Raw genomic sequence first — 24,634 nt, 5'->3', positions numbered from 1 at the left:
TTAGCTGAGTTTTGCTTTTTTATACAGAACTGTAAAAGTTAGTAATATTTAGCACTTTTAAATCTATTGCATAATTAGATATTTCAAAAAAAACTTCAATGCAGTTAAGGCAAATTTCAGTCAATGTTAAAGTAACACTTTTCCTGTACATAGAAAATACTTTCTGCATCTGTTCATTAGCTGTAGGTTCTCTGAAAAGATGTTTTATACTTCTGTTTCTGGAGAGTCTAGTTTGTTGCCATGACTACAAGACATCAGGTAGTTCTATTTCTCATAAGGCTGATGTTTCACTACATTGAGCAGCAGTGTATGAAAATTAAAAATACGTTTCAATTCCCCTTCAACAAGACTGAAACAAATTGTTTCAATCTAACTTGTCTTTATTTTATTTAATATACATTTACAGATGAATAGGTAGTTCTTTACTGATTTAAATAAAAAATGGAAAAGTATATCTTAAAAGCTTTGTGCACCAAAAGACTAAAATCCTGAGGGACAGCATTAAGGTGTCATTAAGAACAGCATTAAGTATTTGCTATTTTAAATTAATCTTTTGCCTTTGCATATTTTCCACTCTTATTTGTATCTCATATCAAGTCTATATGTACTTCAGGTAATGTTACAGTGTAATAAATACAAGTTTATTACATCAATGTATCTTCTGTTTCATGAATGCATAAAAAACAGTAATGGTTCTTTTCACCTTCATAGCTGCGAAGTTCACACAGATTTGATACTGGCTTTCCAGCAACTTTCAACTTTTTTCTAGGATTGGCTGTGTTTATTTCCTTTCTTCCTTTCACTTGATCTTGCCTTCAGAGAGGAATTTAGATGGAGGGAGGATGCTGCAGGAATGTGAGATTTCTGGTGCCACAGCAGAGCTGATTAAGTTTAAGAAATATTCAGGCACACAGCAAGGGGTATTTGTCAAAAATCTGTGACAGAAAAAATCAGAGTTAAGCAACCTGACAGCTAACCTGCTTTCTGAAATGCATGGAAAGAACAACTTTAGAGCAGAGAGGAAATTCAGACAATGTCCTCCGTCACCAGTGAGCTCACAGCTGTGGATCACAGGATCTACAGGTAGTATTGCTGAATGTGTTTCCATATTCCTTTCCAGAATAAAAGTGCACAATATGGAGAGCTGCATGCAAGATGGGGATTTTTTCTTTTTATTAGGGGCCTTGGTAAACTCACTGTGACTGTGGGCAGTCTACATTCTTATCTGTTGTTGATTCCTCTTATGTTTGTGAGACTCTTACCTAGTGTCTGTGCAGTTCTGATGTAACAAATTGATTTAATATTCAACTAGGCAGTTGCAGTGTTTGAAAGATCTTGATTGATAAGCAGAATGTGACAGTTATTAGAATAGTAACATCTTGGTAAGCAGCTTCCTGAAGCTGTGTGGTTCATCCTCATGGCTCTAGACAAGTCATGTTACTTTGTGTCTCAGAAACTAAAGGATTTCTTTCCTATAGTGAATGGCATAGAGTACATGTAATTAACAGACTAGGGAGCCCTAGAAATATTTGGTGTATTTGAGTGCTAGAAATTGAAATTAGCAATGAGAACATTCACAGACCTCTTTGAAGGGTTTTAAGTAGTACTGTGTGTATTTCTATTTAAGAGGTGATGTCAGATTTTTAATGACTAATCAGGATTTTAGATGATAAATGTGTTTCTTCTTATAGATAAATATTATGTAAAGCCAAATTTATCATCCAGAGGGACTTCAGTAACTTCTCTGTGAGTATCCTAAGAGTCATTATGAAGCCTTTATGAAGCCTAGCATGTACAGAAAGACAGTGACTTCTCAGTGACTCTCCAGCAGTCTGGATAATAATGATGAACTTGCCGTGTTATTAACTAGCCATCATTTTGGTTAGACTACATATTTGTAGAGCAAAACATTTATCTTACAGAGTTTAAGTTTAGCAGTGTGATATGTTGATGGATGCCATTTTATAAATGCTGAATCTTATAAATGATATTTCCATATATAAATTGATAGTTCAGGTGGGTAGCTGCGTCAGCATGCGTAGGCTGCAAAGGAACAAGTAATAGGTTTATTCCATGCTGAAAAAAAGAAGAAAGAGAACACAACGTTTCGGCCGTGGAGCCTTCTTCAGGTGTGAGAGAGACAGGGCAGTAGGCAAAGGTAAAGTAGCGGGAGAACAAAGGTTGAGAGGGAGGAGGAGTGAGAGGCGGGAGCAGGGGACAGAAAGAGAGGCCAATCAAGAGGTGTGAAGTCAGAATGGGTGCAGAGAGGTGTGAAATGAAACTTCCAATGAATGGAGAAAATTTAAAAGAACAGTAATCTGTCGTTAAGGGAAGGGAGAATGTGTGATCCTAGCTGCAGAATAATTTTAGTTTCGGTGGTCTTTCTGATGTATGAGTTCGGAAAACCGTCTTTGAGAACACAGACGGAGAGATTAGAGTGGTCGTGACCGTCAGAGGTGAAATGAGAAACAATGGGCTTGGAGAGATCTTTAATCTTCACAGCCCTGACGTGTTCTCTGAAGTGGTCTCCGAGTCTCCTTCCTGTTTCCCCAATGTAGATGGCTGGGCATTTACTGCAAGAGATACAGTAAATAAGGTTGCTGGAGGTACAAGATGCTGTCTGGGTGATCCGGAATTGTCCTGAGGGGCCTTGAATGAGTGTGGTGGTGGCTGTGTACTTGCAGGTGATACAGCGAGCTCTTTTGCAAGGGAAAGTGCCTGGTGTGGAGTGGAGTGGAGTGTGGTGTGGAGTGCCTGGTGTGGAGTGCCTGGTCAGAGAACACGTCAGGGCTGTGAAGATTAAAGATCTCTCCAAGCCCATTGTTTCTCATTTCACCTCTGACGGCCACGACCACTCTAATCTCTCCGTCTGTGTTCTCAAAGACGGTTTTCCGAACTCATACATCAGAAAGACCACCGAAACTAAAATTATTCTGCAGCTAGGATCACACATTCTCCCTTCCCTTAACGACAGATTACTGTTCTTTTAAATTTTCTCCATTCATTGGAAGTTTCATTTCACACCTCTCTGCACCCATTCTGACTTCACACCTCTTGATTGGCCTCTCTTTCTGTCCCCTGCTCCCGCCTCTCACTCCTCCTCCCTCCCAGCCTTTGTTCTCCCGCTACTTTACCTTTGCCTACTGCCCTGTCTCTCTCACACCTGAAGAAGGCTCCACGGCCGAAACGTTGTGTTCTCTTTCTTCTTTTTTTCAGCATGGAATAAACCTATTACTTGTTCCTATATAAATTGATGTCCTATTTATGACTATCTTCAGAGACAGAAAAAACACAATATTTAACTGCCCTGTAAATACCTTGCTTGCACTTTACAGCATGAAAAACAGAAAAGATCTTTATCTACATCAGCTATAATAATATAGTGTTATGCATGTTGAATTGTTCTGTCATTGGCAGTAATCTACCAAGCTCACTAAAATTATCTTCCACTGGCACAAAAACATACATTAGTGCCCCCAAGAACATTTGCAAGTTGTGCTGTGTTCCTGTCATATTCAATTTCCTTTTTTATTCAGCTATGTAATTGTATTGTGTTTCCTTTTCTTTGTTTTTACAATGCTGGTCTTTTTACTGACATCTTACTTGCGTCTTATTTTTGCTTTTTTTTAATTATCAGTATTTGTCATTGTCACTAAATATCTTCTTATGAAAGCAATTGCTACAAAGAGGTGGGTTGTCTCTTTGAATAATCACAGATCTTCAATCACTAAAAGATATTGGGATGCCCTTTAAAATTAAATGCTCAGTCAGTACATAACCTGCTTTATAATCGGTTACTTAGCAACAGCAGGTTTAATACAATTTTAATACAGAAAGCCCATAAGGGAGAAAATGTTTCTCACTTTTTACTGCAACTTCAGATACTTTAAGTATGCATGCTGTATTCAATGGGAATTATTTATTTCTAAACACAAAACAAATTCTAATACTGTAGCGTGAAAGATGATTGTCCCATGATTTCTAATAAAATAGTGAATCTTCACACAGCTTTGCCTTGTGATCTATTCTGATTTGTTCTGTAAGAGATCTGTGCAAAATCAGCCTTATTAAACACTCTTTAAAAGAAAAAAGGGAGGTAGATGTGAAAGAATCATGCAACATTTTGTTCTTGACAGTTACATTAAGAGTAGCTCCCGATGAGTTGCTGACAAGATTTTAAATGCTTTTCTAAGTTTCTTTTCTAAAAGGACTCTTTTGATGCCAGCTCCCTTACCTATAGCAGAAAATGAACAGTAAGCAGCGTTCAGATAAAAAAACAATATTGTCAGGAGCAGAGAATAAGTTAGAAATAAATGAAAAGGTTGGACTTATTTTCTTGATGCAGTCTCAGCTGGCCAATCCATGATACAAGATGGGGCACTGTCATTGGTAAAACCAGAGCTTTGCCAGTGGAGATCCAAATGATTGAGTTTCTCACATATTAAAAAAATAAGTATAGCTTGCAAGTTTAAATAGTCATGGGCTGTGAGGGACTGTTCAGTTTTCAATTATCCTTGCAATTATTTGTATGTTCTCCCCATGTTTCCTTTAAGTGCTCTATTTTCCTCCCACAGTCCAAAACATACTGGTAGTTTAATTGTCTTCAGGGAAAACTGGCCCTGGTGTGAGTATGTCCAGGGTGTATCCTGCCCAGCTTGCAGAGACAGGCCACCGGCTCCCCCAGCACTTGATTAAATGAAGTGGTTAATATAATAATTGCTTACACTTACACTTTTCTGGACACTCCACTCAAAGCACTTTACAGGTGCAGCATCCACCTGGATGATGCGACGGCAGCCATAGTATGCCAGAACGCTCACCACACATCAGCTATCAGAGAGCAGCATAATGAATCCAATTCACAGATGGGGATTATTAGGGGGCCATGATTGGCCAATAGGAAATTTGGCCAGGACGCCAGGGTTACACCCCTACTCTTTTTGAGAAACGCCCTGGGATTTTTAATGACCGCAGAGAGTCAGGACCTCGGTTTATTGTCTCATCTGAAGGACGGTGCCTGTTTACAGTATAGTGTCCCCCTCACTATACTGGGACATTAGGACCCACGTGGACCACAGGGTGAGCACCCCCTGCTGGCCCCACTAACACCTCTTCCAGCAGCAACCTTAGTTTTTCTCAGGAGGTCTCCCATCCAGGTACTGAACAGGCTCACACCTGCTTAGCTTCAGTGGGCTGCCAGTTGTGAGTTGCAGAGTGATATGGCTGCTGGTTACAAGATGGATGGATGATAGTGTTTTTAGTTTTAGCTTGCTTGGGAATGCAGGTCCTTTTTTACATTTCTGTAATTTTAATTATAGTAACACTTTCTATTAAAACATGATGCACTCTTTGGGATTGCTGAATTCTTTGGTATTTTAGAAAATAGCAACAATAAATGGCCTCATTAGAGCTTACAGTATGTGTCCCTATATAACAGTGCTCTGTGTGCGTAAAGGACTGTAATATTTCTATTGAGTACATCAAAACAAAGGAATTTCAGATCCCTTTAATTGGAGGTAGGACTAAGTGCCTTTGATTAGTTTTATAATTTCCCTTGCTTGATCAGGATAGTACACAGGCCAAAACTATACTAATTTATTTAATAGGAAGATTTTGAAAAAAAAAACAAAACATATCTGACCAGCTTCTGTTTAGTGAAGGTCTTCATTTTGTTGTTCAAATGAGAAACAAGTTTGATTGTAGGCATCCAGTATTATTATGAATTGAAACTTTAAGATATTTCATTAAAAAGGTAATGACATATATTTTACTTGTCTGTTTAATTATTGAAGATGGTTGAATTTATAATTATTGATTTTCAGCATTCCTTGGTGGTCTTAGAGTGTGGTTTAATGTGCTTTTGGATGACAAACTGAAAGGTTGTCCTAATTCCTGAAATGAAATGTTTTAATAAGTTGTGATCCTTTACACAGAGCAACTTCTTAGATATGTGTTATTACTGCGAGCTACCACATCAGCCGTATTGTGAACTGTACAATAGGAAAGCCTCTAATTTCCAACCTGATGCAAGCAGCCTCATATTCCCTTCAACCCTCTAATTTAGAAATCACTGAAGTGGATACTTAATGCCACTGTGCTCAATGAACCGATAACTTTCAGAATCTTCAGCCTAGAAAATGAAGAAATTGCTCAGGCTCAATTAACTGTGTGTAGTACCAAACTCCACAGTAGAACAGGAGATTGGATATAATGACCCTAATGAGCATTTTAGTGGAAAAGATTATTAAAAGTAATTAAATTAATAACCTCATTGCTTTGACATATTTAGTTTATCTGGCTTTGGCTATATTCATTGGACATTTTTACTTTCTCTGAGCTAATCTTTGATTGGATATTTTCTTTCCCATTCAAGTATTCAGCAAAATTTTTGAATAAGAGCTGTTGTTGCTGATTCTTTCTGAATGACTTCTCTTACTGTATTGTTTCTTGTCGAGGTGGGGTAAATTAGGTAGTGATCAACCAGGGAAAATGGTTCACTTGTAGTTTTGGTGGTATTTGGAGATACACTGCAGTTTTGGAGTAGACGGACCTTAATATTCTTATTATTAGGTACCTGTTACCTGTTCAGTGAAACCAAAAATTAAATCTGCAAAGTAATAAGAATGAAGAAACTTTGAGTAAGGGGCAATTAAGAGTGTTGTCTTGGCCCCCTGCCTTTCTGGCCATTACCTTATATCTGGGAACACCTAATAGTCATCACAGGAAATAGTATGTATGACAGATTCTGAAAGTTGCACATGCATTCCCATTACTTTCTCTCTGTATTGGTATGTTTAAAATTGTAATTCTTTTTATAAGACTTGCCGCACTGTCAGTGAATTTGATTTTCTTTTCTGAGTTCTTTTAGGAGGTCACACCAATGGATTTTGTGGGCATATATTTACTTTGTTGTTTGATTTGTGATATATCTTAACCTTTTTGGTCTTACCTTTTTGGTCTTTTTTGGGCATGCTCAGCTATAATCGAGAAGTTTCTAACTAGAGTTAACTAAACAATAAAAGCTTATTCTTGAGCTTACTATTGCTTTCAGGTATGTTCTTCGTTAAAGGAAGGAGTGTTATTTTGTTTCCGACTGTATAATTATCCAAGTTAAATTTCTCTTTAATTGTTATGTAGAAGAGAGAGTATATTGTACTAATTTTATAGTTTTGGGATTTATATTGCTACCTGTTAAAAACATTTGCAAAATATAATATAAATATAATAGGAAGTCTTTTGCATTGAATTTGATATCCATCTTCAACATTCATTTTTATAGACTGAAAATGTCAGTTCTTATTTCTCAAAAGGTATGGGAGAATTATTCTTTTTATATCCTGCTTTGTCTGTTTATTGAAGTAACGTGATGATTTTTGTTTTTGGTAAATGAAAGAAAAACAACTAGGTTGTACAGGGCAATAAAGAGAAGACATTTCTGTGATGCTGTTCTTAACTTCATGCGTTTTATTTAAGGCTGTAGTTATGGCTGAGTAGCTGTGCTAGTAATGGCTGTAGTTAAGTTAAAAGTTAAAATTGTAAGCAAGCAACCGTTATTAAACAATGTTATTATAAATAAAATAAATTACTTGGGTAAAGGTTCTAAAAATTGTGAATTTACTTGACTTTGTCAAAAGTTGAGTCACTGAGCACAGCTGCATGACTTTACAAAGGAAGGTTTATTCACAACTGTGTGCCCATTTTGCCAGTATCCTGGGTTTCGTGTCCAACAATGCTGTTCTTGGAGTACTTTAACATATTCTGATGGAGCAGGAGAGAAACATAGGGAGATGTTGCTGCTTTTCTTAATATTTTTTAAATAAAAAAACAGAACAGTTTATAGATATAACTTGTCCTTTTGGTAAAGTGTAGCAGAAGAAACAAGCGAAAATAACCATAGGTTTTTTTTAACACATCCTCAGTGATTTGGTTTTAGATACAAACGAGAGTTCTCATAGGCACAGTTATATATTTGAAAAGGTTTGTCCTTTGGATGGATGAACTGTAACTGAAAACTCAATACCTGAACCCTGTAATATTTCAATGAAGGATTGCTGTTTGAAGGTGAAACGGGTCAGCATTGAATGCAATAATTTGTTTAGGCAGACTACTGTTGAGAACCATCTGTGAGTCACATTCTGAGTCTGTAATTCAGGTGAGCAGCTGGAGCTCTGCAGATGGTGGGGGAGTCTGAGCATCATCACATTTGTTCTGTAGAAGTCTGGTAACTCATGGTTGGCCCTGCAGTAGCTTAACTCTTCACATACTCGCACACACTAGCATAGGTTTCTCAATGCTCAGAGTGAAATAAAACAACCAGCGAGCTTCAAACTAGAAAACTGGGAATTGGCCTCCTACTTTTGAAGTGCCTCTTTAAAATCTGTTTTTGTTTCGTGTTTTTGTGATCGTTTTAATAAAGGCATACTTCAGTAGAGTATTCTCTTGGACTGAAAATATGCCATGCTGTTGTTGTTTTTTGTAAATATGTGAAAAAACTAGTAAAATGCAAATGTATGAATAACTCGTATTGACTCGATAATCATCTCCCTGTGGCCATGGTAATGACAAACTTTTTCTTCATAGCAAAATTTGAGTTTTTTGCCTTTACAATTTGTTCATTGTACAAATTCTATTAGGCACGCATGGACCTGTGACAAAAGTGATAATCTTGTGTGTGATGTAGCTAATGTACTAAATATATAACTATGCATTTACATTTTTTTACAAGAGGATCTGATACAACTGAGTTGTCAGCACTGTTTCTTTTATGCTTTATATTTAAATTGGCATTTATATGAGCAATTAATTGAGAAGCAACAGAAATGCAAAGTGCAGTGGTGCATTAATTGTGCTGATGCATGGTGTGGCTCTCCTACGTTAGGTAAAGAAGGAAAGGCAGATCACAATGAGAACCTTAACACTGCTGGGTCTGGCTTTGCTCACCAGATGGTTTCCCAGCCAGACAGTGAAGAAGGTTTCTTTACTCACGCACATGGTCAGTTTTTAACACTGCTTTTAAGACTTTAAGACTTTTAAGTCTGATGAAAGTAAAATAACTGTGGTAGGTTTCCTGCACATTCACTCTGATTTCACAGTCAGATGTTGCTGTACAAAACAGCATAGCATAAATGGAATTGTTTTACCATTACATGCAAAAATGTTTTTTTCCAAAAATGACGCGTTATAAAATGTTTTTTTAATATGCATATATGATATGATATTGTTCATGATGCCTTAATTTCTAGTCCTAGTCCAGAGTATTATAAAAATGTTTTGTTTTATATGTATATAGCAGAACAATAAATCAATGAATACTCACACCTGATAAATCAGTATTGAGATATAGTTGGAGAAAACATTTTCACAATATATATTGAGAAGTAATATCCCCCTTCTTTCTGTTTAAAAGCCTTCTGCACTTCTGTTTGCAACAGGTCCATCATCCCAAATATGCCATCATATTTTAAAGGAACTTGAAATATGCAGCAACAGATAAATAAATGCACTCAGCTCAGGTGTAAAGGCATCCTTGGAATTTGTCTCCAATGCATCTCCAACTGCATGGTGTTGATGCATCATTTTAATACCCCAAACTCACCAGAGTGATTTTTGTCAGTCTGTGCAAATACCCTCTGTCCTGTTAATCTCTTTTACTCAGATAAATCGCTCTGTGACAAGAGTTCCGTGAAGATTACTATAATAACTGCATCTAGCAATTTTAAATGCAGCTGTCTTGCTGAGGACTCAGTCACTGATGAATCAGATGATCTGTCGAACTCTGGCAGATCTTGAAGTGCTTCAATGAGAGTGAGAGCACCATTTTAGCACTGGGTGACTAATCTGTTCAAGAGTGCAGATGTTACGGTACTGGGAACATGCAAACAGTCACTTTTTCAACAAATACTTTGTCTCTGTGAGCTTCTGTAAACTTCATGCTCTAAACAAGCTATGAAATGGCCTCTTGCTGCAGCTGAGCACTGTACAGATGGCAATAAAGCTTAATGGACAGAGTTTCCTCTGGCAGCTCTGACAAAACGCCCACTGGCCTTCACTTTCTTATTAACACCCTTGGGATTTATCACTTTCAAAAGCAGACTGTAATCTCGTCTTTGTTGCAAATAACATCCATCTTGGAACTTGGTTTCTATTTTGTTTACCAGCTCATGAAAGAACAGAAGATGGGAAAACAAATAAAGTCCTTCCCCCAATCTTTCTTGTTTGGTTACTAGTCAGTAATTGATTCAAGGATCTATCCAGCTATTTATAGAAGGGAACCAAAGTCTCACCTTCAACAACATGGCTTTGTTACCCTTTGTGTAACTAAGTGCTTAATGCACCTATTAATTGTATTTGATTCATCTGGTTCTTCCCCATTGTTTACTGTTGATCCTAAGAAGTCCGTTGGGTTGACTTACCAAACTCAATATCATTAATGATTTTCAATACTTGAATCAAGTCCCCTTGTAGTTGTCTCTGTTCAAGACTATTTCTGTCTTCCGGACTAAGACAGAAGACTAGCTGGTCTCTTTTGAAGCCATTCCAGAGCAGCAATGTACTTTTGATAATACTGTATGACAAACAATGGTGCACAGTATTCTAAATGAGGTCTTAGTATTTTGCATTTTTATTTCTCCCCTTACAGTGTAGTAAGAGCAGTGGTTCCATCTCCATTCCTATGGGATTTGCCGTGTCTACTGTGTTTTTTTTTGGTCCAGCTGAGCTCTGAATTACCAGTGCTAATTGGTGCCTGTAAGTGATCTACTTGCTTGTTTAAACTGTTGGTTTATTTGTTGAGCCATTCAATCCTGATAGGAAAATGTCTGACTTCTACCTTATTGCTCTCGACAACTTCAGCATGCATAACATGGGAGTGTTCTCCTCTCCATAGTGAGCTTTTTTACTTCAGCAGAGGTCAAGCTGGTTACATTTCAGGCAGAACACCTGAATGAGGACAGTTCTGAAACTAAGAAATTATGCTTATATGCTTAACTATCATTAGTTGTTCAAAAAAAGTCTAACTTCTTTAACTGAGTTCTGAATGAATTCATCAAGACTTATGGAATGTTTTCTAAATCTGTGTTGACTAATTTTATTCTCTCTAGAACTTTAACTGTAGTTGTAGACTTGTCTGTAATTGCCAGGTTGGATTTTTTCACTCCATTTGTGGATGGGTCCAACATTTGCATTTTTCTAGTCACTGCTTTCTACTCCTGAAATGCGACTATTAAAGGAGCACTACTAATGTGGTATAAATAACATCAGTGATTTCTTTCAGTACAATTGGAAAGACACCATCAGGAAATGGAGATGTTTGTTTTCCTTGTATGTGTGATTTGTCTGCCTCTTACTGTATATAATATCATTGAGTACAGGGCTTTAGCTTTCCTCAACCTGTGGCATGTTGTTTTTTTGTTCAACAAACCTATGAAAAATTAACTTGGTACAGTTCACTGTAATCTTCTAAACATATTGAGATAGTAACTGTGATGTTTTACTTCATCCTTAAATGTTATTTTCCTTTCACAGTATTGAATTTACTGCACATTTACTTTGAATTTTAGATTTCACTGCATTAGTTTTTTCTTTAATCTTTTTTTGTTTGTAATATATTTTTTTAATGTTTTGCCAATTCAGTTTCAGATGCAATCCTTTGCCTCTTTACAGACATTTCTGGTGATGGTTAACTCATTCTTAACTTTTCACAATTTAATTAATATATTTATGATTTTATAGTGATTTATTATTAAAATACATTTAATTCTATCCTATCAAGATTTATTGAGAGCTGATTATTCTAGTAAGTAGAAGTTGCATAAATGTCAGATGGAAATCTGAGATGTTGCAGAGTGATGTGTAGGAATCTCCATTCTGAATGTGATTAATTCACATGGATTCATTACTACTAGAATGAATACTTTAAGCAAACTTGATATATAAGCTCTCAATATATAACTGATAGATTACTGCAGTTCAAATGAACAGTGCCAGACTGTCTGAATGCAAATAATGATTCGTGCCAATGTCTTGATTTTTCATTTATTTTTCCTTAATTCTGAAATACACTGATAATATGCTTCACATTATATAGAGCCTCACCTACACTTTGCAGCTGAAGTGAGACCTGTTCTGGAACTTTCTCAGCAATGTTCCAGTGATTTGTTGGATACTTGAGAATAAGCTGAGTTAGCCTGGTGTTGTTTCGGGACCCAGGAGTAACTCTGGGTACATGTTTAATCAGTTTCACAGATGCACAGTTTTAAACCATCACTGCCCACAGTTCTGACAAGCCTGCTGTCAGTGCTGCCTGTGTCAGAGTTCTCAGTGTCTTTCCCTAGTAGTTCAAATGATCTAGTCTGGGCTTGAAATTTTTCAGTGTTCAATCTCAGTGTTTTTTGCATTTGAAAATATTTAGCTAATGTTTTAATTGTAGTTGGCTATTTGTAATGTTTGTTATGATATTGTTAAGACAAATATTTGAGTACAGAGATGAATTCTAGGATATATAGATATCTGCTGTTTATAAATTTGTTTTCAATTTGCACTCCAGCAATGACATACATAAAAATGTGTGTGGGATTTAATCTGTTTATTAATATGCTACAGAGTATATTATTATTATATAATAATAAGATATTTTATCATTTATATATTTTTTTATCATTTATATATTTTTATTTATAATAAAGTACAGAACAATGATTTCCAGTATTTTGTCTACATTTCTACAGCATTGTACAGAATGCTGCTAAATTTTTAAACCACTCATTGGAAAATTGCAGATGAATACTTAAAACATTCAGATTTTAGGATTTTAACTTACTGTGAGTGAATATATTGGTTTCATCTTTCAATTTTGCAGCTAAAGTTTGGCAGTTCATTTCCCTAAGGATGGCTGCATCCTTCTGTCCTTTTTTTCCTATATTTTTAGTTTTCCTTATTTATTTTTTAATTGCTTACAATAATCATTGCTTTGTTATTATTATACGTTTTCCTTCTATCTCTAAACATCTCTTAAATTCTACAACTAGGATTTTTTGTCTCAGGGGAATACTTAATGAAGTATATTTTTGTTCTTTTTATGCCAGTTCTTGTGGGATTTAAGGGTAGATTTAAGCCACGGAGCTAGAGCAAACAGCCTTTTACCTTGTTGAACATTAACTGATGAGCACTGCTGTCCTGTCATGTTGGATAAGTCCATTTCACGTGTACTGAAGGCTGAATTAATGTATTGTCCCCTTTTCTCTATTAATGTAGTTATATTCAAATGTAAAGGAAGGCCTTTTACATGTATAGAGATTGCACTAATTTGTCTTTGAAGTATTTTTTCCATGTTTCAGCTTTGCAGATGTGTTTTAGTGAAATGTTATAAATATTTATAGGAAATTTGTTTAAGAACAGCTACTGTAATTAAACTGGGACTATGAAGTGGTTCGAAGTCTTTCTTTTTGTTTGTTTTGCAATAAAACATATTAATTTCAACTTTCAGGCACTGTTCTCATTTAGCATGTCTGCAGTATCCTTAAATATTAAACAGTTTTGTTGCTTTCAATTGAGCACAAGTATTTAAAACATACTATCCTCCTCCCTAGAAGATTTGCTACAAAATTGTCTGTGTGTTCCCTGATAAGGGTTTGTTGAATCGGACTTTCATTGAAATGGAATAATGGGATGATTTGTTTATTTCTAGCACAGTTTCGGGTCATAGACATACGGTAGTGCACAGTCATAAGTGAAAGCTTTTCTTTGGACAGAGAGAGCATTCATGTCTAAAAGGAAAAGAAATGTGTTGTTGCTCTTTTGACATAGGATAAGCACAACATGTGTTATGCAAAACAGTTTTTAATGAAATTGGGAATGAATAACTAAAATTAGTCTCTACAAATTCACTGATATCATTTAAAATATAGTTTTTGTGATTTTAATATTTATTGTATTAAGATAAGATCACTTTATTGGCCATATATAATTTCTTGCATTTGGAATTTGTCTTTTCACATACCCCAGCTTGCTCTCCAAGAGACACACAGACAGGGAGAGAAGCTGGGTGTCAGAGCGCAGGATCAGCCATTTATATGGCGCCCCTGGGGCAGTTGGGGTTAAGGGCCTTGCTCAGGGGCCCAACAGAGTAGGATTCCTCTGCCTGCTGGGAGATATGAACCGGCAACCTTCCAGCCACAGGCGCAGATCCTTAGTCACAGAGCCACCGCACTGCCGTGTGCGTAAAATAGTTTCTTTTGTGAATTCACTGTATTCTTGTTGAAAGTTGTGACCAGTTTAATTACTGAATATGTGATATGCGTTTGCTGAGGTTTAAACTGTCATGACAGTGAACACTGCTGCCTTAAATACAGAATATGGTGTTTGCTTTTACAATTGCATTTCCCTGGGTACTAGTGAATAATGACAGGATCACTGGACCACATAGAAGAGGGAAAACTTGGATTACAGCTAATGTATATTTCTATGCCAATATGCTGTTATTCTGACTAAATAAAGAGTGTGGTGGGACTAGAAATTAAAGATAACAAACAGCCCCAGAACACTATTTACATCTGCAAGGTGGGAAAAACAGACGGTTTCTGCTGCACTGGGAATGGAACAGTGCGTAGGTAGTATGGAAGAGGGGTCTGAGATTAATGATTCATCTCCTGAACAAAAGGGTTTGGGTTTTTTTTGCCACTTTAATTAAGAAATAGAGTCCTCATATTTTATTCATGTCCTTGCTATCAAGGTTACAAATAATGTAGCTGTAGCTTAAACAGGAATGGTGTGTGATTTTCAGATTTTTAGATCAGCTGTCCCTTGTCATGTGTTTAGATGTATATCTTCCAAAATGTGCGTGCGTAGATATTTTCTGGTGGAGAAAAGCAGCCGTTTTCTATTCTTCCTATTTCGGCCTCACCCATGGGTTGTTTTATTAGGCTATTGTGCTGCCTAACATAATATTGTATGATATTTAAAATAAGAGGCTGCGGTTTAGTTCAGACTCCTGAAGAAGCTCCACAGCGGAAACGTTGTCTCTCCCAGCATGGAGTAAACCTTTACCTGTTCCTTTGCAGCCTACGCATACTGACACAGCTACCCACTTGTGTTTTTCGTTTTGGATAATGGTCACAATTTTCTACAGAGTTTTCTGTTGCAGCCTAGACATATAATGGTACCCTTTAAATTTTTTCATACAAATGATTAACTGTAAGGCTAATTAAGCATAAGAATCCAGATGCACTACTTGTTTCTAATAACTTCTATTTTAATTAATTACATGTATTTTTAAAGAGAATGAATTTTTACATAAAACAACCCATTTGGTTTTTTTTAATCCTTCTTTGACTTTGAAAGCCTTGAGAAGGTGCTTTCTGTTGCCTTTTAATAGGTCCTTAACTTTTCTTATGGATATTGGAACTCATCTCCATGCTGAACCTCTCTATCTCTCATCTATATCAGGGTTTGTGGTCTGCTTTTATGAGCTCATACTTTCCATGTTCTACTACCAACCAAAAGCTCTGATTTTATGTTTTCTTTACATCTCTTAACATCTTTATTGAGGCTTTGTGTTGTTTTACTTTAAAGGTCATGAAGACTAAGCTTGATCTTCTTAAAAGAAGATACCAGATGTTACATAAAATGTCTTTGAAGTCTGTCTGTCCTTTGGTTTTACTTAGGACACCAGGACCCTAAGCAGAACTGAAGTATTTCTGTTTTTTCCTATAGTAGTATGTGTTACTATAAGGATACTATATACAAGGAGTTATTTCAGTGCCCATTAACGCCAGCAGTATTTGGGACAGGGTACAAAATCAAAATAGCATTGAAATGAAGCTAAAAAAGGAGAAAAGGCATGCAGTACCTTAATTAAAAACCTGACCGAACAGATATGTCTTTAGATTTAAAACTGTAAGAGTTAACAGGTTAACAGGGAGTTCAAATTAACAGGGAGCGAGTTCCAGAGTTGTGGAGCAATTCAGATGAAAGCACATGCCCAGAGATGCTTTTACCAATACGGTGATTGGGTGTGTAGCACTTTAAGAGTTAGAAGTAGAATTTTGAACTGATTGCGCTGCGTAATGGGGAGTCAGTGAACACGTATCAGAAATGGCATTAGAAGTCAAGCAGCTGATTTTTGAACCATCACACAGGGGGCACAGAAAAATAAACACAGTGTTAGTAAGAAAGGTGAAAAACTGTACTTTTTACATGTGGTATGAAAACAAAAACTAATAAAAATATAAACTGGGTAATTAACCCACTTGTAATTAACTAAACCTTTTATTTATTGTGTACTATTTGAACTAGATTAAAGCACTAACTAAAGAATTAGGCAGCTGCTGTGTTCTACTTACTGGCAGTTTTCTTTTGACCTCACTCCTCCCACACTGGTCCTTATCCCTTTTCCAAAAGACGTCATTTCTGTCTTATCCTTGGTCTCTTGTTATCTCTTGTGATGACAGTCCATGGGTCTGCCTTTCTCCTAAAGTACCACTGTACTCTCTAGCATAGATGGGAGATGCACTTCATGGTTCACAAATATCTGTTGTAGTTATTGACCAAAGTCACATAAAAGGGGCCTAACACTATTCCACTTGAGAAAATGTGTAACATTATGAAAGAACCGGCTTCATCGCTTCACAAGCATCTTTCACACATAAGGCCACTGAAGCAGATAAGTCCCAGCCACAGCTGGCAACAGCTCTCTCACCCACACAACATCAACGGTGTCTAGGTAGCTCTGAAGACACGCCACCCATACTGTTAGAGCACATCTCCGATAGCTTCACCAGCACAAATGCTAACAACAAAGTCTATATTCGTGGCGGTTTCACACTATTTCATTGTGACATTGTGACAAAGTATAGACAAAAGCTGTATGTTTGATAGAGTATTATATTAAAAAAAAAGCAAATCATGCATTTTTTTCACTTTTTTAGGAATATAGGTCGGTCATTTCTAAACATATCTTAGTTGTGAACATAATATCTCCTATTAAACAAAAAATGTGCCCTAAAATACACATTTTAGGAGTTGATTGTATCTTAATATACTGTACAATATGAAATATGAAAGTCTGCTGTTATATCGATGCTATAGACTTTATGCCTTGCGAATTTCCATGACTTTGCTATCAATTGTTAATAGAGTAACACAGACTTCCTTGTGACCTGGATTTAATACATTTTAAAAATTGCTTAATTCTAATTTAATTAATTCATTTAGAACTCCAGATAATTTATTCATTATTTAAAATGATATATAATTTATTATAATAGAATTTTTTATATGTATAATTGAATAATTAATAATTAACTTCCTCTTTTCTTCCTCAATGATGAAAAAATATAAAATTTAGCTATATTGTTATTAATCCAAATCATGGAATTGCTGGGTTAGGTATGATGATAATTTGCCATTATGTTACAAGAACATACACCAAGCTAAAATGCAGTCTGAGAATATAACATAATTTAATAATAATGTTTAATCAACAAAAACGCGTAAAGTAGGTAGCAAGTGGAAATAGTGGTAATAATGATAGCAGTATGTTCCTGATTCTGTTCGTCAGCCGCTGCTGGGATATGTCGGCACAAGCCAGTGCATCAGCCTTCCCTGCTCTAACCAGCTTCCTCAGACGCTTGTTCTGAATAGATGGATATTTTTGCTTTTCATTGGTTCATATATTGCAAATAATCCATCCATCCATTTTCAAAGTGCTTTATCTAGTACAGGGTTGTGGTGGGGAGCCAGAGCCTATCCCAGCAAGGACTGGGTGAAAGGCAGGATGCATTCTGGACAGGACGCCAGTCCACTGCAGGGCACACAGTCTCTCCGGGGCCAGTCTCTGTTTCCCAGAAGCAGTTAACTTACTAGTACAGCATGTCTTTGGACTGTGGAAACTGGAGCACCCGGAGGAAAAGCAGGCAAACACAGGGAGAACAGAAACTGAATGTGCAAATCACTGATAGCACTCCAGGAACGGAACTCAGGGCCCCAGCTCCACAAGGCAGCAATGCACTGATGGATCACATCTGTTCGAAACATGAAAGACACTATAAAATGGGAAGTGTGTGGAAGAGACAGGCAATATTACTTTGAAGGTTTACACTTGATGAATGACGCAGCTGTGCACTAATATTGCCCTAATACTTATCTGCACTCCTTTGTGATGCAAACTCATATAACATCACATTCTGGACCCTCTTTGGGGCTTTCAAAGATAAATGTATAGTGGCCTTTAGTTATGCACAATACAAAACTTAAAAATGGCATAAGAGCTGTCCATTACATCCAGGTACTTATTTTCAAAACTTTCCAGGAAAAACAGTCCCCGCTATACTACACTGCTTTGGGAGCTTCAGCTTTGTGTTTTTATTTCATCATGGATTTTTAATAATTTTTCTAAGTTTCTATGAACTTTCGGAGGCTCTGTGAAAATACCAAACAACTACCAAGCAATTAATAATGATAATTGCAGATAATTTCAGGGTAGGGGATAATTGCACAGTAAGAATGTTTTAATGTATACCCTGTACTCCTTTCATGCATTTTTGTTACATTTTAATTAATAATAATAATAATTAATTACATTTATATAGTGCTTTTCTGGACACTCCACTCAAAGCGCTTTACAGGTAATGGGGACTCCCCTCCACCACCACCATTTAATTCATAAATGTTAATATATGGAAGATTTTTCTTGGCTAATTCAATGTGTGTACAAACTTGGAGTTAAGTATTTACACCCACTCCCTGGATTACACAAGGCCTCTGTTTCTCACGTCTTTTACGTTACCCAGATTTTAAAGAAGTCGGAAGCAACCCCTTCTGAGCAGTTTCACTGTCACACCAGGAGACAGAGTGCGAGACAGAATGTAGCAACAGCTAATACTCCATGAGGTTGCAAGAGAGAAAAGAAACCTTATCCTTTATGTACAGGAAGAAACGGGAAATAACAAGGAATGGAAAAATATATTGCATAATTAGAATAAATATCAAGCATAGCTTACACTTTAAAATGGTCTTCACTAAATAAATTACATATTGGACAGTATTAACAAATATATATTGTACATTTCATTACCTTACACTGTACTGTCTGCTTATTAAACACTAAATAAAATGCATGTTAAATGATAAAAATAATGGTCACCTGGGTGCTTCCCTGATATGATTGCTATTCAGGTTATATGAGTTACTCAAATATTTCAGCAAAAAAGCACCATGTGAAAACAGGGGAGCTGTGGGAGTGACACACGTCTGCTCTGCACTAATAAACCAAGGAAGGAACTTGCCACTCTACGTTCCCTTTGTGTGTCGTGAACTGTAGGCAACTTGAAAATGTTATTAGATAGATACTTTATTGATCCCGTGAGGGAAATTGCAGTGCAACAGCAGCTTTACACAGACAACACAGCCACAGTGTGATGAATGATACAATAATAATAATAATAATAATAATAATAATAGTACAATACATACAGTACAATCAGTACAGTGAGGGGTGCACTAAAAGAGTTACTCACAGTCCGGACACACAAAGAACAAACTAGAACAGTATGCAGAAAATCGTAATACACATATGAATATAAATATAGATGTAGTAATAGATATAAATAGATATAAATATAAATGTATAAATGTCTTCTTTTATTTTTCACAGCCTTAGTCCCAGACTGTCCTGGGGTCAGCTGCTTTGGTTGCTCTTCTCCACTTGTCTCTGTCGAGCACATCTTCCTCACTCACTTCACATACCTCCATATCTTTTCTCACACAATCTATCCATCTCTTTCTAGGCCTATATAAATGTATAAATGTATTGCACAAAAAATGGTTGTGAACGTGAAAAGAAAGAGAGCAGATGTAGCAGTAGAAGTGTTTAGTCCAGAAACAGGTCACTGTCAATGTTGCCTCTGCCCAGACGCAAGGTGGATGCGTTGTACAGTCTTATGGCAGAAGGCAAGAATGACCTCCTGTAGGACTCCCTGTCGCACTGTGGATGAATCAGTCTATTGCTGAACGTGCTCTTCATTTCTACAAGCCTGTCATAGAGGGGATGGGAGATGTTGTCCATGATGGCCTCTAGTTTGGACACCATTGTCCTCTCAGCCACTACCTCCAAGGGGTCCAGGTCAGACCCAATGACAGAGCTTGCTCTCCTGATGAGCTTGTTCATTCACTGCTCTAATCCCAGGGCCCCAGCATACCACTGCGTAGAAAAAGGCGCTCGCTACCACCGACTGATAGAACATATGTAGCATCTTACTTCATACATTGAAGGACCTGAGCCTCCTCAAGAAGTAAAATCGGCTCTGTCCCTTCTTATAGATGGCCTCGATTCCAGTCTATCGTCGATATGGACTCCCAGGTACTTGTACGAGTCCACCATCTCCACACCACTCCCATGGATGTAGACAGGAGTAGGTTTGACCTTTTTCCTCCTGAAATCTACCACCAGTTCCTTTGTCTTTGTTACATTCAGTTCCAAGTGGTTCTCCCCACACAACTCCACAAAGCTGCTGACCAGTCCTCTGTACTCCTCCTCCTGCCCACCCTTGAAACATCCCACAATTGCAGAGTCATCTGAGAACTTCTGCAGGTGGCATGACTTTGAGTTGTACTTAAAGTCTGAAGTATAGAGGGTGAAGAGGGATGAAGAAAGAACTGTCCCCTGAGGAGCCCCTGTGTTACTCACAAACCTGTTCAGACACACAGTTCTGAAGTCTCACAGACTGTGGTCTGCCAGTCAGGTAGTCAGTGATCCACGAGGTCATGGAGGCATCGACTTGCATCTCCTCCAGCTTCCTCCTTAGAAGTAAGGGCTGGATGGTATATAAGGCACTGGAGAAGTCGAAAAACATTATCCTTACAGTGTTGCCAGCCCTGTCTAGGTGTGAGTAGGCCCTTTGCAGCATGTAGATTATCGCATCCTCCACACCAACACTGGGCTTGAACTTGACCTTGAACTTGAACTTTATTGCCATATGTAACTGGTACTGATACAATGGAATTCTTACTTACAGAAAGTCTCTCAATTGTAAAACAAGTGTAAAAAACAAGACGAAGTGCAAACAGTGCATCAAGACAATGTACAAACAAACAATAGACAATGTGCAAGTAAACATGTAGACAGTTTGAATGTAAACAATACAGACGTGTAAGCAATGACTGGAGATGTGCAATAGATAAGAAATCATAAAGAGGTAGATAGTGATGGTGTAGGTGAACTGTAGGGTGTCCAGTGATGAGCTGACTAGGGGTCTCAGGTGGGATAAGACCAGCCTCTCCAGTGTCTTCATGACGTGAGAAGTCAGTGCAACTAGTCTGTAGTCATTGAGGACAGAGGGGCGCCCTTTCTTTGGTACTGGGACTAGGCATGATGTCTTCCAGAGAACAGGGACTTCCTCCAAGCGCAGGCTCAGGTTGAACAGTCGCTGGAGCACTCCGCTCAGCTGATCAGCACAGGCCCTCAGAACTCTGGGACAGATGTTATCTGGTCCTGTGGCTTTACCCTGGTGCAGCCTCTTCAGCTCCTTCTTCACCTGGTCAGCTGTGATGGTCAGCCTGGCCTGGGGGATGGTGCTCATAGCGCTTTCAGTGCAGGTGTTGGAGAGTGGCAGCTGTGGGGTTGGGTGGGTGAGTAGCTGTCGGGGGTTGTAGCTGTAGGCGGCCATGTTTGTGGGGGGATGGAGGTGTTGGGCAGTCGCAGCTGTGAAGGGTTAGGGAGCGTGTGGCTGTGGGGGGATGGGTGTTGAGCCACAGAGGACACAGAATCAAACCTGTTAAAGAACTGGTTCAACTCGTTGGCCATCTCCAGGTTCCCCTCTGTTGCACCCCCAGCCTGTTTGAAGCCAGTGATCTCTCTCATGCTGCTCCATACATCTCTCACCCTATTCCTTTGCAGCTTGTCCTCTACCTTCCTCCTGTAGGCGTCCTTGCTCTCTCTTAACTTCTGCTTTAGCTCCCTCTGCACACGCTTGACCTCTTCCTTATCCCCCCTCCTAAAGGCTCTCTTCTTGTCATTCAGAAGAGCCTTCAGGTCGCTGGTGATCCAGGTTTTGTTATTGGAAAAGCAGTGTACGTCTTTGGTGGGGATGGTGTTGTCTACGCAGAAGTTAATGTAGTCAGTGACACAGTCCACCATGCTGTCTATGTCGTCCCCATGTGGTTCGCACAGCACATCCCAGTCGGTGGCCTCCAAAGCACCAGGTAGATCCTCCATAGCCTCCTGAGACCATCTCCTCACAGTCCTCATGGTCGCAGGTTACATACATTCTTATGTAAATAAGAATGTATGTAAGTTGACCCTTATGTAACCAAGGAAGAGTGTGTATGTTGCAATTTTTTTTCTATGAAATTGCATATCTAAGAATAACTTTTCTCAAGAAGCGGTTTTCTTTAGCCAGTTGCTTTTAGACACATGATTTTATTTGTCATTACAACAAGGTCAGACGTGCTTGGTGAGCACACTGGAAGGTCACTGTTATGCAGTTATGTCTGTTACTTTCAGGATGAGATTATTAATATAATACAGTACATTAAAAAATGTATTTTGTTTGGTTCTTTGTGCAAGTGATATACGGTCAGTATTGTATAGGATTTGTCTAATACATTTACCATTTTCTGTCTTCTTTCCCCTATATTTTACAGATCAGTGCACTGTGACAAGAACATACCTGTTTCTTCATAAGTTTTGGTTTTTCAGTACTATCTATTACTTTGGCAACTGGGCCTTTATTGCGGTAAGCCACTACTTTAACATTTACCAGTTATTAATAAGGATACATAAATACCTGTATTGATGCGATACATACGAAACTATTTGCTTTTTACTTATTTATGCCAGGATAACACTTTTGCAATTCGACAGACATAATGCAAGTAAAACAATAAAGATTGGAGTCGGTGACTGTGATTAACTCAGCAAAGCTTAGGTATTAGTCATTCTGTATGAGAGTAATGTGTTGTGCATTTTATCATTGCGAACAGTGTTGTAATTTGAGAGCTCAGGGAGAGTGTGCTTGCTTGGAAAACTACATAGTAATTTGGCTGTTAAGCCTTCTTTTGTGTAAAGAAAGTTTAATGCAGAAGACTAAGAATTTAGAAATCCATCTCACCTGAAAAATCCTAAACAGTTTAATTGTTTTTTTTCTCCCTTTCTTCTGCTTTTTGTAGAGTAGAATTATTCTTTACTTGTTCCTTTGCATCTCCACACCCTAACCTATATAATTTTTAAAAAAGGCTCTTCTGTGCACACAGGTGTTCTTTGTTGGGTTGCTGGTATCTTGCTGCAGAGGAAAAAAGTCAGTGATTGAAGGTGAAGTGGAGGAGGATGACTCTGATTTCAGTGATGATGAATTCATGCATGTTTAGCATTTCTCACGGTGGAGAATCATTGAACCTTTATGGAATCCAAGTCAAGAAGCCTCATTGTTAATGTCAGATTCACTGGGTGTCACAACTATAGATATGAACAGAGAATTTATTTAAGTGTGTTCTCCTTTTTCTCCCTTTTGTCAATTATGAGTTTTATATTTATTTTCCTCCTTCTATGCCTATATCATGTGCATATTTGCAACATTGAGTATTCGGGAGAAAACATTTGGATAATTTGCACTTAATATGACTTAATTATTCCACATTTCCACATTAGGTAAAATATACTAATTTATAAACCTTGTGTTTATGGTTTTATCAAGTCTTGAATTGAGTTAAAAAGAATTATACCAGTATCACACACAGTATACATTAAATAAATGGTATTACCCTATAATTTTATCTTCTTACAGTTAACTGCATTTTGGTTGTTTTCGTTCTAATACAGATCCTTCCATGAGGTACATAGTATGATGTGAAATTTTGCGGTTTCTAGAATTTCTGTGTTGCTGAGCATGTTTTCTTTTTTAAAAGCGTTTTGATTTTTTTCTTCCTGTTGTGTTAAAAAATAATTGTACAGTTTTACAGATTTTTTCTGTGGATCATGCCTCTTTGCACTTCTAATAAAGAATAAACTTCAGTGCTTTATGAATTGCAGTGTTAACTTTGCATGACTGTGATAAATGTTCTTGCTATGTAACTGTCACAAAAGACAATTTACGGATTCATCAGCTAACGGACTCCAATGAAACCTGATGCTCTGTTCACCACCAAAAAACAAAGGCTGCCAATATCAAGTGCAAAGACAATAATAAGAAAAACAACTTTCTTTTGTTTTTAACGTGTGCCGTGAAATGTTACTACTTCACATGAGATTTAACAGTTTTTCCGTTATGGAAAAAAAATATTTAAAGGAAAGGGACTTGATATTTCTATTCATAACTCTAGATCTGTTTTACATACGTGGTTATTTACAGTTTAAAATATAAATGGGATCAATTCCAGATCCAGTAAGAGAAAATACTAACCTTTCTTATTTTTCGTCTACGAAGAATAGTGCTTCAATTATTGTTAGATCTGAGCTGGGACATGCTGGCAGTGTGAACCCATGAGTGAGATAAGATGGTTTTGCAGACGTAGTTCCTTGTGTGAACTCTGCATGTGTGCCTGTTGTGTGCACGGGAAGTTAATGAGAAACTGTCATGAATTTAATACGAGTTAAGGGCCTGAAGGACTCGGGAATTAATAATTCCTAATGATGTTTTTGTTATAT

The 24,634-nt window shown here is 37.4% G+C and overlaps 1 protein-coding gene across 1 annotated transcript in view; it reads left to right on the top strand.

Moving 5' to 3' along the window:
- lmbrd1 (LMBR1 domain containing 1) overlaps positions 1-24,013 on the top strand; it is a 91,291-nt gene extending 67,278 nt beyond the window's left edge. Inside the window, exons 15-16 of the mRNA XM_088609778.1 lie at positions 22,636-22,727; positions 23,245-24,013. Of these exons, the coding sequence (XP_088465904.1) occupies positions 22,636-22,727; positions 23,245-23,358 (206 nt within the window). The 3' untranslated portion in view covers positions 23,359-24,013. The remainder of the gene's footprint in view (positions 1-22,635; positions 22,728-23,244) is intronic.
- The last annotated feature ends 621 nt before the right edge of the window (positions 24,014-24,634 follow it).

The sequence above is a fragment of the Lepisosteus platostomus genome, chromosome 17, assembly GCF_059453375.1.
Source record: "Lepisosteus platostomus isolate fLepPlt1 chromosome 17, fLepPlt1.hap1, whole genome shotgun sequence".
Lineage (NCBI taxonomy): Eukaryota > Metazoa > Chordata > Actinopteri > Semionotiformes > Lepisosteidae > Lepisosteus > Lepisosteus platostomus.
This window is presented reverse-complemented; position numbering and strand designations above follow the sequence as displayed.